General features: G+C 36.4%; 2 protein-coding genes across 7 annotated transcripts in view; one reads left to right on the forward strand and one right to left on the reverse strand.

Moving 5' to 3' along the window:
- Positions 1–18,616, reverse strand: part of RSPH14 (radial spoke head 14 homolog) — a 96,086-nt gene that overhangs the window by 41,894 nt on the left and 35,576 nt on the right. The window lies entirely within an intron of this gene.
- GNAZ (G protein subunit alpha z) overlaps positions 1–18,616 on the forward strand; it is an 85,563-nt gene that overhangs the window by 40,313 nt on the left and 26,634 nt on the right. For all 4 annotated transcript variants that reach the window (XM_072024591.1, XM_021277039.4, XM_027469714.3 and 1 more), the window contains exon 2: positions 2,769–4,036. In XM_072024591.1, the coding sequence (XP_071880692.1) occupies positions 3,314–4,036 (723 nt within the window). In that variant the 5' untranslated portion in view covers positions 2,769–3,313. The remainder of the gene's footprint in view (positions 1–2,768; positions 4,037–18,616) is intronic.

The following is an 18,616-nucleotide window of genomic DNA, read 5'->3' on the forward strand; positions in this document are numbered from 1 at the left end:
TACACTGGTTCAACTATATATCTGCCTTAAGCAGGGTTAGAGTTAGGAAGGGATTTAAAGATAAATATAGAATCAGTGAAAGTATTTAAGAGTGAGTGATAGCAAGCTCAACAGTCCCGGGCTAATGTCCCAAGAAACTTCAGTACCAAATCCATAAAACTGAGCCATTGAAGCTGCCCAGTCTTTACACCTTTCACTCATGCAAAAGAATTAACGATGGTTGTTTTGCTTGTCCTTCTGTATGCACGTGCTTCAAGTCATATATGTACTGAAAACTGCTGAAGAGGGATGCATTGTGTTGGGAGAACCTGCCTGGTGCCAAGATGCTGTTATGGAACTGTAGACCCTAGGAACGCATAGCTGTGAGGGCTTAGATCTGAAAACAGATGCGTGGACTCTACCTTCCCCATCATAAACTAGAAGACATCAGTAAGTCTAAAAATCTCTAGGGAGAAAGCTATGCAAAAGACAGAAACTAAGATTAGGATAGCCCACTGTGACAATGATTTAACGCATAAATGGCAGAAGAATAGTAATACCTTTTGTTAAATGGGGCAGCCTGAGATCATTACACTTGTTCCTACTACCTGAGGAGTGAAATTCTAGATATATAATTGACTACCTCCACTCTCCCACCCCCCTCCCTCTATAAATGTTCAAAGAAATATGTTTTTTAATGAAAATTTAAGATGCTAGGAAACTAAAACAGCTGAGCTTTATTCTCTCTTTCAACCATACAACCCTTCTTCAGACTGCAGCTGATGTAATTGTCCTTATCTATTTCTGTGAAGCCCCCTTCCCCTCTTGTCCTGAAGAAGCTTTTCTGTTGTGCTGTATCTTGATTAATACCATTTAAATCTAGCTTGAACTATTATTTGGTATAACTCCTCTACTATGGTGGCACTTCTGGGAAGGGTAAAGCAAGATCTTGCTGAAATCCATGGCTGATTTTTGGCAAGATAAATGCAGAATTGAAATTCCCAATAGTGAAACAGTATCCTACAAGGCATGTGCTATAAAACTGTGTTTTAATTAATGTAAATTATATTGAAATAGAAGTCATGTGTTTTTTTTTTCTCCCAACTATGGCAGTGTGGCCAATTAGGAATGAGATGCATCAGGCTGGCAGATAGAAGGTATATCTATAAAAGTGAATCTTATCCCACAATGTAACTGATGTCAGAAAAGGAAAAACACATTGTTAAATCCAGTGCTCCACTGCAAATACTTAAGTACGCTTGATTATTTTTGAGTGCTGAAATATCTTTTGCCCACTAAAAATGCTGTCATTATGCTTAAGAAAGTAAAAGCAAAGTACGTGAGAAACAAAACAAAGCAAGTAGTTTTTTTTGTTTGTTTGTTTTTGTTTTTTCTCATGAAAGCTAGATATTAAATAATCTGGCCTGGATCATTCTCTCCCTTTCCTGTCAGTGTGGAATCATCGTTTTCAGTATGGATTTTGATGCTTTGTCCTACTTATATTGAAATGCTAGTAAGTTAATGCAGGAAAAACCTCTGAAGATTTTCTAGGGCAACATTTAAAAGGGGATTTGAGAGACAGTCTTATTAAAGTGTCATGGAAATTATATTCCTTTAGTAGATTTAAGAAAGGGGTCAAAACCTACTCTGAGGGTATGTCAATGGCATGCAGTCTAGTTTGGGGAAAAACACAAGAATGAAAACCACTGAAGACCCTCCAGATGCAAGCAAGCAGACAGCAGGATAGGTGCCAAAGTGGGCTGGGGTCAGCATATGATGAGGAGCTGGAAGCTGTGACTTCTGGTACTCAGCATGCTCAGAGCTCAGTGGGAGCAGCAAGCCCTTCCTAGAAAAGAGGCAAGTTGTCACCAATCAGCTGTTAGCAATGTGTTTTCCCTCTGTGAGAGGTAACTGCTTCCTGCTGTTGCCTTTTGCAGAGCTTTAACTAGTAGGCTTAAACCCTAATTTGTGAAATAATAATTGCTCTAAAAATCACTGCAAAGCTTTCACCTCTTGCTTTGGATGGCATTTTCTGTGCTTTTTGTATGAACCTTTTGCCTTCTGGTCATTGTTCACTTTTGCTACCTCTCAGAACTTGTGTAGTAAAAATGGAGGAGAAGAGGCCTAATAACACTATCGCTATGGGAAGAAGCTTACAAAGTTTGTTATAGTAGTATATCACTTGATTGATTATGTAAGGTGCAGGCAGTATATTTAACTGTACTAGTGTCCGGGGGAAGGAAGATATGTTGTGGAATTCTGCAAAGATCAGTAACTCTCACAAAATCATGAAGCAAACTTAATCACCTCATTTTGCTTCCTAATTTAGTTACTCAAATGTTCAGTGCAAACAAAACGGAAAAGATAAAAGAAAACTCAGGAGGACATCTGAGTACAAGATATTGATATAAATAGAGAGACTGGGAAAAGTAGTTGTGACTGTTTCATTTTTCTACTTCAGGAAAACCAGTCAGAACAGGACTGTGCAGGAAAAGCACTGCCATAAACTCTTGCTGAGGGAGAAATTGGGACACAGCTCAGCACTGTTTGTTTTCATGTAGGTTTAGATAATAAAACGCAGAAGGCTTGAAAACGAGATTTGATTTACTATTGTTCAGAAACCACATTTTCTTAGGTCTGCAAGTTTCAGCTGTCACTACATTTTTGCTGGGGTTTTGATTTTTTGCTTTTCTTTACGTATTTTTCCATCTGTAGTTTCTGTTTGGGAAACAGTAGCAAGGAAGCAAAGTCGCTCGCTTCATTCATTTTTTTCCCTCATTGTTTGGCAGGTGGAAAGCATAGATCTACTGAGCTGAACTGGAACAGCTGAAGAAGTGGGGGAAGAGAAACAAAAGTACAGCACCACTGAAAAGAGCGTCAGCGCTATCTAGCAGCATCACCACAGCAACCAGAAAATACAATTAGGAGACGAGGGCTAGAGCAGAGAAGGTGAAAGTGCGGCTCCTTACCTTTGGACAGAAGGCAGCAAAATAATTATGCAGAACAGAAAAGAATATTGGATGGACCTAGCCAAACTGTGGCAAAGGGAAGTGTCCCTTCAGTAACAGGAATGTGCCACTGTTTATGCACTGGAAAGGGGAGTGCCATGAGATCTACTGAAGAGACTATTTCTGTGGTTGCTTATCTACACGTGTTTGCATCCCTGCTGGAACTGAATTAGGTGGTACAGGCCTCTTGGACCAGTAGGTATTGTTTTTTTTCTGTACAAGGTGTACCTGGCACGAGAGCTGGAAGACGCCACAGATCTTTCTCGGAGACTTGAAGAAACTGAGACAATCTCCGGCCCTTCCCTTCTGTAACAGCCTGCTATACCATGGGATGTAGGCAAAGCTCTGAGGAGAAAGAGGCAGCGCGGCGGTCCCGGAGGATTGACCGCCACCTGCGCTCTGAAAGTCAGCGACAACGAAGAGAGATTAAGCTCCTTCTCCTGGGTACCAGCAATTCTGGGAAGAGTACTATTGTAAAGCAGATGAAAATCATTCACAGTGGTGGCTTTAACTTGGAGGCCTGCAAGGAATACAAACCTCTGATTATCTATAATGCAATTGACTCCCTCACACGCATCATTCGGGCTCTAGCCACCCTTAAGATAGAATTTCACAATCCTGACAGAGCATATGATGCTGTGCAGCTCTTTGCCCTGACGGGCCCAGCTGAGAGCAAGGGCGAGATTACCCCTGAGCTTCTGGGAGTCATGAAACGGCTCTGGGCAGACCCTGGTGTGCAGGAGTGCTTCTGTCGCTCCAACGAGTACCACCTAGAGGATAATGCTGCATACTACTTAAATGACCTAGAAAGGATCGCAGCACTGGACTACATCCCTACAGTGGAAGACATTCTGCGCTCTCGGGACATGACCACGGGGATTGTAGAAAATAAGTTCACCTTCAAAGAGCTGACTTTCAAAATGGTGGATGTGGGTGGACAGAGATCTGAACGCAAAAAATGGATCCACTGTTTTGAGGGGGTTACAGCAATAATTTTCTGTGTGGAGCTGAGTGGATATGACTTGAAGCTGTATGAAGATAACCAAACAGTAAGTGCATCTTCTGCTCCTTATTCCCTTGATATATCTTTTCCATTCTCCCTCCCCAGTGTTCGGACTCTTCCCTTTGTTTAGACAGTTATCCCAATTGGATAGGTTTTAAAAACGTAATTGTTTGATGTTATTATTGAGGTGCTCCTCAAATGACAGCAGAAATTTTTGGTTTGTGCTTTTTGCTATATGTTCAAGTTTATCTGGTTAAGCATTATTTCAAATATCACGTATAACAGTGTATATCCTTGTGTACAGGATGATTAATTTGGGCATTGTTTTGTGAGTCTTAGGAAACCTTGAATCTGAAATAGTGAAACTTGTTTCTTTTTTTTTTTTCTTTTTGTCTCTAGGATTTTTATCAGGATTTGGGATAACATGAAATTATTATTTTTTTTTTTTAATCAAATACAGCTTTTAATTAAAATGGAACCTTAAATATAAAATGTTCTTTGCTTTTGTCTATATGGCTGATTTGCCTTGTCCAATGAATAACTACTTCTGTTTAATTCCCCTTTAATGCTATTGTTAGTCTCTGGTTTGCACAGCATGCAAATACAGTCACTATGGAAATATTTAAGCACACTTAAATGTACGCAGCTACATATTTGCTATCACATTTAGTTTGGTTGAGTTGAACTTCACAGGGTTTTATTTAAACTCTCGTTTGACAGCCTTGTAAAATGTGCTTAAGAGATGGGAGTTCATTAGCTAGAAACATAGAATGATTTTTATCATCTTGTGGTTCCTAAACATGCCCTATTTGCATTTGAAAATAGCCGCCCTTAGGAAGAATTAAAGTCTGTACTGTAAAATCAAAAAGTTAACTTAAAAAGTTGCTTGCTTATTTTTACTCTTCTGTGAAGTCTTGTCTGTTCAAGATCTGGGTTCTACATACCAATTCCTTCCCCCCCAAACCAGCATAAAATGAGAAGATCACTGAAGATAATACATACAGCTATTCCCTGCACATCCCATGCATGTAGGAAATTGGTTGTTAAAGTATCATTTTATACAATCTATTATAATTATTCATACAATGATGTGAAATTATTTCAATCCATTTGTACTTCTAACTCCGTTGTCAAGGTTTTAGGTTGCCAGTTTCTGGTTGCTAATATAGTTTTTTACAGAGATTTTTTTTTTCTTATTTAAAAGGAGCTAAGTGATAAGTTTGAGAAGCAATTATACTTAGGTTGGAACCAAGACTACAGAATAGTTTCCAGAAATAATCCTTTTGTTTTACAAGCTTGCCTTATATGGTTGAATCCCTTTTGCATGCACTTCCTATGATTCTTCAAGGAAAAAAATATTATTGTCAAGAACATTTGCCTAAGCTGAATTTTGACCAAATGTTTCCAATTTATTGCAAATGGAATGCTTGTTATGAGCTCCTAGTTAACATTCTATCTTACCAGAGAAAATGTTTGTACCTATGAATAGACTTAGAATAGGAAACAGAAACATTTTAGTGAATAAAAATTATGCTGTGGAAGTAAAAATGGGCAGCTTCATATTTAAGATAATAGCTGACCTTCTCTTCTTGGTAAGAAAATAAGCTATCATGGAAACATCCGAAGATGCCATGTACTACCCCCCCCCCCCCCAATTTCCCAAACTCGTGATTTAGAATAGCAAGCGAAGTCCAATTGTTTGCAAACACATTAAGCCATCATACTTATCCAGAACAGAAATGTGCACAACAATCCTCTTGATGAATTAAGGGTGAGAAGGGGAGAACTGCACTAATGTGAAACTCTTCTATTCATGATTAAATGTATTCTAGACTTAGCACCAGATATCACGTCTAAATACTATTTGGCACAGGATGTAAGTGACTTTTACAATTTCATGTTTCCTTTCCAGAAAAAATGACAAATAATGCTTCTAAATCTGAAGGTAGAATATTTACTGAGAACCTAACCTGGCATTTGGATGCTCAATTTGGCTTACTCTAGGTAAAACAGTCTGCTTTGTATGTTCCGTTTTGAGCATTCAACTGCAAGTAACTGAATATTCCAGCAACTTCACATATCCACATGTTAAATAAAAATGTACAGTCATTAAATTAAACATTGTGCAGGATTACATAACACTCATCTTCCAGTCTGCAGGGAAAGAACAAAATCTGTCAGTACTACAATGTAGCAACTTTTCTGAGGGAGAAATATGTCTCTCTGATATGAGTAACTTCAGATGCTTCTGTTCTGAGGTCTGTTACTTAAATGCCTATGAAAACTCAAGGGGAAATAAAAAAGAATGCTTTGAAAATAAATAGGCAATGTAGTTTCAGTTGTGTGGAGGTGTAATACTACTCGTAACAGTCTTGGTTGTGGTCACTGCTTTACACAGTAGATTGTCTAACTGCCTGCCTTGGGGAGCATGCCTGGGACGTTGCGATGCCAGGATCAGTTTGGATTTGTACGCTGTAGTAACTTCTGCTTTGCAGACAGCACTGCAGGCGCTCTCAAGTTCACGTTCTGCTGACCAATGCTGCAATTTGCTGGTATCCGTGAATAGCAGGCCTGAGAAACACTTAGACTGGGGGAAAATGTGCCAGACTGAATTTTCTGGAATTCTCAAATTAAAGACTAAGAAGTTCTCCTTTATAAAACACCTTATTCTGTACCCATAGGCTCAACCGCTATTAAAGGGAAACTGAATTTAAATACAGATAACCTCTTCTTCCTCTTCATCTCTAAGACAAGTTCTAGTATTAAGTTTATTAGTCACAGTAAAGTTTTTGACTACTACGCTGTGATCAACAGCGTCTTTTGATAGTGCTCTGGGAGGAATGTAGTAAGGAATAATTCCTAATGAGTGTGACAGGGCATATCTGTAGTTAAACTAATGAAGGCAATCAGATATGGAAAAACAATTATCTTACGAGTGCTATGTGGCTAATCAAAAGGCATAAAACCTGAATGAAGTATATAGACATGTTGGTATTTGCATCTCAGCAAGGTGTACAGACATCCCAAACTAGTGGCTAGAAAATAAAGTAATCTTATTATGTTTTAATCATAGAATTTGACTTGTAAATGAAATACCATATCCCAGATTTTCCACTGGGTTATGTTAGTAGTAAATGCACTGAATCTAGAGAGATGAATGAGACCAGTGTCAGTATCTGAAATTTAGATATTCATTTCTGGTACTCTTTTTGAGCTTTTCTTATGATTCAGTTTGTACTGACTGCTGTTAAGAGCCTTGATTGCATGGGACTTTGATGTAAAGAGGAACTGGAATCCTGCTAAGTTTTTATTTTAAAGCTAGATCTGAAATAATATTTAATAGATTAGGGGAATCAGTCATCTTCAACTCCACGTATACATCATACGACTAAAATAAAAGGCCCTGAGAAATATCAGATCAAAGAAAATTACTTTAGCGAGAAGAAGGTTAACTAATTTTTAGTGGCATTCTCAGGTTTGTCTAGATTTCTGTTGTACTTCCATCATTGTGTCCATGTGTCTGAGCCTATTCAATGAATATTTTATTCCATAAGTGACTTTTGCAATTTTTTGGTGTGTGTGTGTGTGTGTGAAGAATTTCTGCAAATTCCTTGTCAGCTTCGCTTGAATTAGCTTCTTCTTGTTTGCTTTTGTTAGTATAGCTTATCCTGTATGTAGTATTTCCTAATTCTTTTATTCTGTACTGCTTTTTTTTTTTTCTCCGCTAATCCACTGCACTTCCATCTCCTTCTCTGTACTGTACGAACTGATTCACCATTTGCTGTCCTACATGCAGACATGTGCTTCATTGTCTGTGCATCCTTGTCTTGGTACTGACACTGCCTTCCTATCATAACAGATCACTGTATCTGATTTTTTGTTTGGTAACCTCCTCTTGACATGAGAAACATTGCCCCTAATTCTTTCTATTCATTTTCAGAGGGGCTGAGAAAAACATCTCGTATTTAAATCTAGACACTGACTAGGGCAATGTTGGCTTTTTTCAATTCTTCAGACTCTTCCTGCCTTGCATTTCAGATTTAAAAATCAAAAAGAAGTAGACTGTGGGAAGAAAAATCAATATATTTTGAAAGCCTGGAGAGCTCATCTATGATTTTTTTAAATTCTTTTTCTACAATCTGATGTTTTTTGTTGCTGCTACTTATAGCAGTACTGAATTATGAAATTCAGAATTATATTGTCTCTCAGCTCGTATGTGTCCGTAACTGCTGTCCAAGTATTTGCTGATATAAAAATAAATAAAAATCTACAGACATTTTTGATCTGCGGAGAAATAAGAGCACAGATGAAAAATGTGAGAACAGTTGTCTTCCTGAAACTCCCACTTAAGTGGCAAAGAGGAGGAGGGCTACTAACAGCATTTCAGGATGAACTTGACTATGTACTCATTTAAAAACAAAAAAAAAGGGGGGGGGGGGGTTGTAAAAAAAAAAAAAAAAAAAAAAAAAAAAAAAAGCTATGTTTGGCCCATCTTTCTGTGGCTGTAGTTATGTGTTCTTGTGTGTTGTTGTTTTGTTTTTTTAAATCCAAACACAACCATAACTTCTTTGTTGAGAGAGCACTGCATGTTCCAGGTGTGCTGAATACACAATAGTGTTAAACAGCTCTGATAGCTAAACTAAAAGAGAACCTACACTGACAGATCACTTGAACTGCAATATGGAGACCCATGAAAAGAAGTCCTACAAATAATAGGGTCGCTGAGTTCCTACAATGCTTCCTAGTGTAGTAACTATGGTGAAGAGAACTATCAAATGAAACTTATCCACTGTCAAACATAACTTACTGTGACAATTAAGCAAACAATCAATAAGAATATGGTATCTTCCATGTTTCCTGCTGACGGAATTGGATAAAACTTATACACAAGCCTTGTCTTTGAAGATGTGTTGAAATGATTAAGAAATATGTTAAAAATTGGGAGGGTGAGGACAAAAAAATGAGTGGAAGACAGAACCCTTTTTTTTTTTTTTTTTTTTTGCCTTCACCAGAATAACAGTATTTTCCTGTTTATCTGTGGTTATCTGCAAATCTGATTTGTGTCCATTTTCAATCCCACAATCTTACATGTGCTTTCCTGCCTAACATGCCGCAAGCATAGTTTTATCTTTCTGTGCACATACCTAATATGACTCAACCAGGTACAGGTGCTGTCTCTTTTTGACATGATTGCAAAATTGGTTTGTAGAATATGTTTGGAATGCTTGTAGAATATGTTTTTTTTTCTTTTTTTTTTTTTTTTTTTTAAATAACAAAGTTATTATTCTTGACCAGCACTCTGAGAAGGTTGCCTTAAGGGCTTTTTATATCCCCACACTAATTTCTACCATATTATATCAAACACGTTACATGTCTTAATTTCCAAGGTCCTTAACAGCTGCTTGACCTATTCCATCTTTTATTCTATAGTAAGATGTCACCTCTGGCCTTTGATAATGGACATCCACCATTTGCTTGTTAGACTTTTCAAGCGATCTTTTTGCTTTGAATTCTGTGCCTAGGAGGAGGTTCCTGTTAATATCTGTCTCATCTTTATTCAAACTTTTCTCCTTAAGTTAATGTGATGCTAGAGAACGTTAAATAATCTTTACTCTTTCATGTTACTACACCTGCTTCTCACCATAAAAAGTAGTTTTGCAGTTTCTTTGAAAGTCTCCATCTGTGTGCACTCAGATGTGTTGCATATCTACTACATACGATGGCTACTTTTCAATTTCCTTGTACAGTGTGTAGCTGCAGCAGCATTCTAGATAAAGATTCTTCAAAAATACAGTAATAAAGTAAATAATGAATAAGTTAAATACGAATGTATGACTTAATTCCTGAGATCAGTAGTTCTACTAGACTCACATGATGCACGTATATCTCCTTTTTCTGAAAATGGCAGTAATTAAGTAACTTTATAAATATCAGTGTTAAAAATGCTTGCAAATAACTTAAGGTTTAGTTAATTTTTATTCATTTTTTTACATTGCAAGTGAGTCGAAAAATGAAACTTTAGCGTTTTTTGAGGTTACATTTTTAGTGTAGCATCTTCAAAAGAAGATGAATGCAGATGAAAGATGACAAAATACTGCAGCAAATAGTTCAGACTGCAGTAGGCCTTACGCAAACCAAATCTTTGGGATCATAATGGAGCCTTTCAAGTGTCTGGTGGTAATTTGCTTGGAAGGTCTTCTGTCATAGGCCAATTGTTTGAATACACTGAGAGGGAATTGTGATAAAGGCCATATGTATGTTAATAGCATTCTTTATCAGTGGTAAAAATCCATATTGGCAAATGTTGATTTAAGTGAAACATCTTTCTGACAAAGTAAGTCTCTTGGGAACCTGAGAAAAAAGATTGACTTAAACTGCTCAGGTGTTCTTGGTTTTGCAAAGCATTTCCATTTCAAGATGTTTCATGGAGAATTTTGTGTGGGAGTGAAGCCTAGATGACTTCAGCATTCAGATGTGTAATCTTTTAGCATTGCAAATGGAATTGTAGCCTTGCCTTTTTTTCAGTCTGAAAGCAATATATATTTTTCTTTATAAAAGTTTAAGTTTACACAGATATCTTCAAGACTCCAGCTTGAAGGCTTCTATCAAGCATGTATATTCTAAAATATGTAAATATCAGTAAGCTATTGAAAGTATGTAAAAGAATGATCACTTAAGATCTAATTTGCAATGCTTTCTACTATATTTTATTGCAAGTCTGAAGATTAATTATGCTGAACAATGTAACTGAAAATCATATGGACACACAGGACAGAATACTCCTAAATATTCTATGGGTGTCAAGCTCAGAGTGGTGGAAGTGGAGAGAGATGGATACTGTCAGGTAAATAAAAAGAACTTAAGTAAAAAATACGTTGTTCTGTAACATTACCACCCCCCAAACTATAAAAGGGGAAAAAAAAAAAAGGCAACAAAAAAACAAACAAACAAACAAAAACAACACACCAAACAACTCAACAGAACACTAATTTCAGTAATGCCTGTCAATCTAGTGTGCAGATATTTTTTTTGTAATGAGAGTTAAACTATCCACTAGAGTAGTGTGTCTGAACAAAGAGACACCTGCCAAGCACTTGCAGAATTGTAATGAGTCAGTAGCAAAGCCAATGCCCCTGTCTGGTTAGTTTAGTCAGTATGAACAGAAAGCACCTCCTGTTTCACAGCTAGAGAAAGTGATTGTATGATCTGGACAGCATCTCATCTATAAGAAATTAACTTGTGGAGGAAAAGAACTGATTTTTTTCAGCCTTGCTCAACTGGGTTGGAAAGTCAAGATCTTCCAAAATACATTCTCACAGAAAATAAGTGAAGTTAGGGCATATGTTGTAAGGCAAATATAGGAGGTAGAAGGAGAGTTTACCAGAGCAATAAAGGTTTCTCCTATAGCAAATAGCCATCTTTACATGAAACTCTCAAGATTTTGCTTTTTAGTAAGTGATTTTTAATAAAATATTATTTAACTGTCCTTCTGGAACCTCTTGAACAGTAAGAAATTCAACAACTATGGAGGACTGTGGGACATGCATACCAACCATGACCAAACCTTTCAGAACATATGTGCAGTAGTTTTCAAATGGGCAGAGAAGCACTTGTTTATTTTCATAATACTACACGATGTCTACTTAATAATCACAGGAACTAAGTACTTTAAGAGAAAATAAAAAAAATCATCTTGATCTGGAAAAGCAGCAACCCTGCTATTCCCTGAAGTCCAATAAGCCTTAAAAACTAGCAGAGACTAGAACAAACAAGGAGGATCCCTACTGTTTGTGCAACTTCGCAATGAACTCTGATGTGGTGGATTTGGTTGAATTTTGTTCTTTTATTAAAAAAATCTCATTTTAGGTAAATATATTCTGCTATCATCATTTTTTCTAGTAGTAGAAGTGCAACTTTGCATACACCTGAGTTTTCTGTACTGTTGGGATGACAATCCAAAAACCCTCCAGGATGTTAGAACACTTTTCCAGTATGTATTTCCAATACATTTAACAGGGTTTCTGAAATTCTCGATGACTTGGTAGACAGCTGGCCTTAGCTGGTAACAAAATATATAACTAACGTGAACTAGCTTACATGCATTATTGCAAATGTATGAATTTGAAAGACTCTGTAACTTACAAGGATTACAGAGACATTAGATGTAGCTCCTGGACCTGTGAGTGTAGGAAGGCACTGCTTCCTGAAGTGGAGTGTGGTAGAGAGAACTCTTCTTGTTGCCATTGTTTACTGGAGTTGCTCATTCTTTAGGGAGTATGGGGGACAGGAGAAAAGGTTGATCTGAAATTTTACTCCCAAATTGCTACAGTACTCACTGTTCTTGCCACTAAAGGGGAGCGTCTGCCCTGTGCCGTTTGCTTACTAAACTATCTACTTTGGAAGCTGGTAACAGAAGAACTTGCAAAACAGTTGACAAGCATTAACTATGAAAATTGTCTGACAAGAAAATAAGAAGTGGTCTTGAATACTAAAAACCCTACAAGGTTTGATAGGATTAGTAACAAGTTAAATGGTAGAGAAGACAAAATCATGTGTGAAATCTATAAATAGTAAGTGCCTGTTCTTTGAGAAGCATTACAAGGTGTGTAGCAAATACTTAATCATTTTGAAGGTATTACTACTAACATCGCATTCCTTGTAACTGTGCTTAAAATAGCTTTCATGAATCGCTTTTGTTGCTAGTCTACCTGCAGAGGACAAAAACTGGGAGAAACTAGTAACGTTGACTAGGATATGCAAGTACATGAGGAAAAAAACAAAAACATAGTGGGAATAAAACAACATGGCTCATACGAAGTGAAATCATACCTTCTAGAGTTGACTGTGTGTGGTCATTTCTTTGTTTTGTTTTCTGGGGTTTGGTTTCTTTGGGGGGATGGAGATGAGGGGGTGGATCAAGAAGCATGTGGGGAAGTGAATCCAGATGCTGACTGTATTTTACCTTGCAAAAAGGATTTTGACAAAGTCTTTCCATAAGAAACTAGGCTGCCACAGAATGAAAGGTTTGTTGTGAGTGAACAACTGATTAGAGATGGGAGGAGCAGGATTTGATGGACAACTCCTTCAGAGGAAGGAGGCAGCAGAGGAGCAGTAGGTGCTCAGCAATTTACACTATTTAATATATTTCTAAATGACATAAAAAAGCTGCTGTTTAGTCTGACCTGCTACTGATATTTTCACTAGTAGTTCTGATATTTATTCTGCTACGCTATCCTTTAATAGGAAATTTCATTTGTTCTCATGCTGGAGGACTAGATCCTTGGATAAACTTATCTCGGGTATGACTATCATCCCAGGTGACATGCCTTGCATAAGTAATGGTTTGTTTTTCTGCATCCACTTCTCTGGTTTTCATAGTTCTTTTGGGTTTTCTTTATGTGGAACCGAGTGTCAGCTATCTGCCACGGCTTTAGTGCATAGACTCAGAATTTCACATTGTTATTTCTTAAAAGTATTAAATACATTTCTAGCTTTTCACTTTGTGGTGAGAAAAGCAACAGAAATATGGTTTATTAAAAAAAAAAAAAAAAGGAAGAGATCCTAGTATTAAGTAACCTTTGTTTTTAGGGGAATATAATCAAATAAGAGTTTATAAGAATACTAACCTTAATACTAGGACGAACTTTGTCAACAGAGAGGTTCCTGGATATTTGATCAACTTCACTTAAATCTAATTTTTTTTCTGAAAATTTATTATTGTAGTAGTAATAATAGGAGAGAATTATACATATTCTTACAAAACATGTATCTTCAGTCTTTTTTATTACAGTATTTCTCTCCTATGGAATGTGTATTTGTGTTCTAGTTTAAAATACTTATCTAAAGGATTCTCCGCTGTATATTAGCATGTACAATACTTTCTAGCCATGTTGGATATGCTTTTATTTTTTATATTTATTTGTTGGGAGTAGCAGCAGCCAGTCAGCATCCTTCCTTTCTTCTCAGAGATCACGCTTCTGGGTGTGCTGAAGGCCTTGAGTGTGTATTTGTAGTAAGCCCTGTGTGTTCTCAGCAGTGACTGGCTTTACTGGATACCTGCAGTACAGGCATTCTGTTTGTGCATGGTGCCCTGCCTGCACAGCTGACTGACTACAGAATAAGAGAGCTGATGGCAGCAGACTGCTGCCACCACCAGAATGACTTGGGGTGGAGGAGCTGTGGGCCAAATGAACCATCTTGTCAGGGCAACGTTGTCCATGGACCAGTCACTGACCATTGTTCTGTGGAGCACCATAAGACTGCTCTTTCTCTCCTCTTCATTGTGGTGTTTTTTTTTTTTTTTTTTTTTTTTTTTTTTTTTTTTGTTTTGGTTTGTTTGTTTGTTTGTTTTGTTTTGTTTCTTAACCATTAACTATCTACTGTCCCACCGCAGATTGGATTTGAGGTTAGACAGATCTTTGTCATTCGATGACTGTTCTTTTCTTTCTCATGACAAGTAATGGATGAGACAGCATATGTATGTGCCATGGAGATATATATGTATGTTTATTGTGCATTGCCAAGACTTAAGCCTGATTCTCGGGACAGATTTTTGAGCATCAAAATTCATTTTTTTTATAGCTATTAATAGGCTTAGTTGAATTTCAAACCTGTCAACCAATGACAGTGTCCCCTGATTATACTTCAAAATTAGCAGACAATGAATAACTCCTCCAATTAATTCAGTTCTCAAACTCCTGTCACTAATTTTTTAGCTATTTGATCTTGATGCTGTCCTTTCTTTCTATTATTAAACTGGTTGAAACGACTTGCTTTCTAAATACACAGTCCAGTCACTGTGCTTTTTCTCATTACTTACTTATTGGTCATACTGTAATTTATAAATAGGAACCAACCACCAACCATTTATCATCAGTAGAAACAAACTATTGATAATAGTTTAACACTAGTTAGCATAAAATCCATGTAACAGAAGTGGCATTTTTAGAAGTAAGAATCCATCACGCCATCCATTAGTTTGGAGAAGGCTTATGACTAAACTCATTTTATAGAATAACATGGTATCTCATAGGTATGCCACATCTACTTCAGGACAGCCTGGCTCTGAGCATTTTTTTCAGAACCCCTCCAGTTTAACAACCTTATGTTCTCTTCTTCTGCTGTTTCCCTGGCAACATGGCATGGTAGAGTGTCATATCAGTCGACAATGAGTTTTGCTTCAGCTGGGTCCTGCCAAAGCTAGCACCGCTTCTAGCAAGCTAAGCTTTCTCACAGCAACTGTGACACTGCAATGAGAGCTTCTTTCCATTCATGTTTGCCAAAATCAGTTCGAATTTCATTGCTGTAAATGTTTATGCAGTAGTGCCTTGATCACATTGGCTAGGGATGTCATTGCACTTACCAGAATAGACTAAATTTTATAATGCCTTTTAATATTAGGTATAGTCCAATAGCATGAATTCTGGCAGTGGTTCTGATGGCAGTTTGCACTGTGCCTTTTCTGTTCTTCATATTTAAAAGGAACGCAGTTATTAGAAATTTAAAATCAACAACAACAACAAAACGTACTTGCAATACGGAAAACAATCAAAATTAACTGGATTCTAAAAGTTAAAGGAAAAAAAAATCCAAGGCTGACAAAACTAAATGTAATGTGGCTGTGTCTAAAATATCCTGGAGGCAGTGTGCCGCAGAGCATCTGGCTGTCATTGCTTCATTGCTATCCAGAAATCCAGACTGAGACTTAAAGCATTTCAAAAGGTTAATTTGTTTTGTTTAGGAAAAAAAAAAAAAAAAAAAAAAAAAAAAACAACCACAAACTTGTATACTAATCAGGTACTTAGCAATCTGAAGGACCAACAAAAAAGGCAAAAGCCTCAATAAAAAAGTAGTACAAAAAGCTAGAGGGTAGATTAGATAAATTCCAGGTTGAAATAGCATTTCTTTTGATTTTTTCCTCATAGAGGAGTCCAGATCTGTGTAAGGCATGCAATGGGATCACATGTTCAGAAGCAATGAGAGAAAAATCAAAGGGTAGATGACTCAGATGAATATTTTGATACATCAACTGTTAGAGCAGCTGAAGTCATCCTACATAACTAAACCTTGCTGTAAGATCTGTTGTATGTGTATTTGGGTAATAAAAGTAGGAAATCGATACTGTTGTTACAAGGAAGACATCACAAACGTCTGTATCTGACTTTGGACAGAATGCTAGATTTTTATGAGCTATCTGGGGCATTGTTAGCAAATGGTTAAGTATTAATGTTACCTTCTACATTTTTTTTTTCTTCTGTAGAAGTCAGAGAATAGGCCACTAGGATATGAATAATTTTGTCTCTAAATAGGATCAGTTTATATATTAGAATTCTTAAATTATTTGTGACAGGAATTAGGTCCTCAGTTGATTTGTTATATTTTCTTCAAGTATGAAAGATCATGGATACATGGTAGAATGTGGTTAACTTTAATTCTTACTCTTATTCTTGCCCTCTCCATCACTCCAGTATTTATTAGCAGCTGCTTTTTGGTGCTCTTTTTTATGTTATGTTTATCACAGTGAATTATTCATTATCTTAGAAGATGCTAGAACAGTTCAAGGATAAGGAATAAAAAGCTTGTGCTTGACAGAAATAAAACAAATTGTAGGAAATACTGAATGTCATAAATGCCCAACGGACATACTAGAACAATCAGCTATAGTTTTATTTGTACAAGTAGATTAGCAATAGTGTAAGTAAGAATGGTGTAGAAAACAGTTCTGCAAAATATAAAATTAGATTATGAAAATTATTATTTTTACACTAATATATACGTGGTTAAATATTTGAAGTGTTTGTTTTACTGAGGAATAAGATAAATGCTATAGAATTCCAGTGGATTGGGCTGCAGATGGTGACATAATTTTAATAACAATATTTTTCAAATAAAGTGAATGAGAATACTATTACCAGTGAACTTAATATGAGCAAAGCCAGGATTCGTATTTTAATTGTTTGTTTTGCTTTCCTGCAATTAATATTTCTACATCATTTGCTAATTGCTACATGTTAATGGTGTTCAATCTCCTTACTAATCCTGCACTTCCTCAAGGGGTTTCCTTCATTGTTACATGGATCCTGGATGATACCTTGTTGGAAGACTTTGCTTTCTGATTCATAAAGATGACTTTACTGTTTAGGAACTAGTTCTATATATCAAGCAAACGCGCCTAAGAACGATATGCATAGGGAAGCTCTTGTACAATGTAAGAGGGTGCAGACTTGTAGGAGAATGGTTTAAGCAGAGGCAGGGTTTGCAAAAAATTGAAAGAGAAATTCAGCTGTCACATAATTCTAGAGGAAACACTGGAGCTATCACCTGTAAATGTATTTACAAAGAGAACAGATAACCTAAATGCAAGATTGCTCTACTTTGAAAGCACAGAAAACAGATTCACAGGAAAGCAGGTTGGAACAAGACTACCAATTTACAATCTTACAATGTAATCATTTCTGTGTAGAGAATTCTTTACTTTTTGGTCATCTGCATATTATGCATCATAGATTAGTGGTTTTATGAACAGTTTTCATAAACACAACAAACTTCTAAAACTGTCAATTTCTGTGCAGTCCATTACACAAAGCTCTTCCAGTTTTTCAGATGTTGTATTACATAGCACATTCTAAAACATCACCTTCTTATAAGGCATGCCTGATGTTAATGTCTTCAAATTTTATTTAAAGTAATAAGATTTTTAACTTCATATTATGCAAATGTAAATGTTCTTTGACAAAAAAAAGCTTGATTTTAAATCAAACTGGAATTTTGAAGTATATGACTAATTTCAATTGCTAATTTTCATGTACATTTCTCTTATTGAAATTTGTTTTTCTTTTGGACAACCGATTGTCATAGTAATTGAGTCCCTTTCCAATGTGTTAATGCTTTTAAAATGAACTTTAAAAAAATCCAATAGTTTGTAAAGAAATTTACAACAGCCATAATATGACATATCAGTTTTCTTGCTTACTGATTAGTGACATGGGCTGATGCCTTCAGTTAGAATGACATGATTTGTCAGTCTGTTGTGCTGCCCATCTATTCATGAGAAATAACATAATGTTATATAATAATACCTTGGGAGGCTTTCCTACTATAGGTCCTGCAAGTCTTGCCTGATTTCTATATAAAATAATGCCATAGAAAGAAGGAATTCATTTGTTTCTCTATAAGAGACTGATTAGGAGAGGACAATAACAACTCACTTTAAAAGCCTCATTAGAGAATACTATGCAGCATTTTCACTGGAGAGATCAGCATCTCCTTTAGAAAATCCTTTGAGAATATACATTTTCATCCAGCTAACGGTAAATACCCAGTATAATATCCCACTTCTTCTAACTTCCATTTATTAGTTATCATGCATTTATCCAGGATGATGGTTCAAGATATATTTCATGTCATGCACCTTACAATTCCCAGTTTGTTGTCGCTTGTTCAAGTGATTAAACTAAGAGGAAAAACTGCCATGTTTATATAAGAGTATCAAATCCTTACAGCAAAGGAAGTTATAACCAAAAGCATTAGTGTGTCATAAGGTCATAAGCATTTATCAAAAATAAAGATATCAGGGAAAATGTATTGGATGGCTAAGAAATTATGAAGATAAAAATTGATTTATCTA

This window comes from Anas platyrhynchos, chromosome 16, assembly GCF_047663525.1.
Source record: "Anas platyrhynchos isolate ZD024472 breed Pekin duck chromosome 16, IASCAAS_PekinDuck_T2T, whole genome shotgun sequence".
Lineage (NCBI taxonomy): Eukaryota > Metazoa > Chordata > Aves > Anseriformes > Anatidae > Anas > Anas platyrhynchos.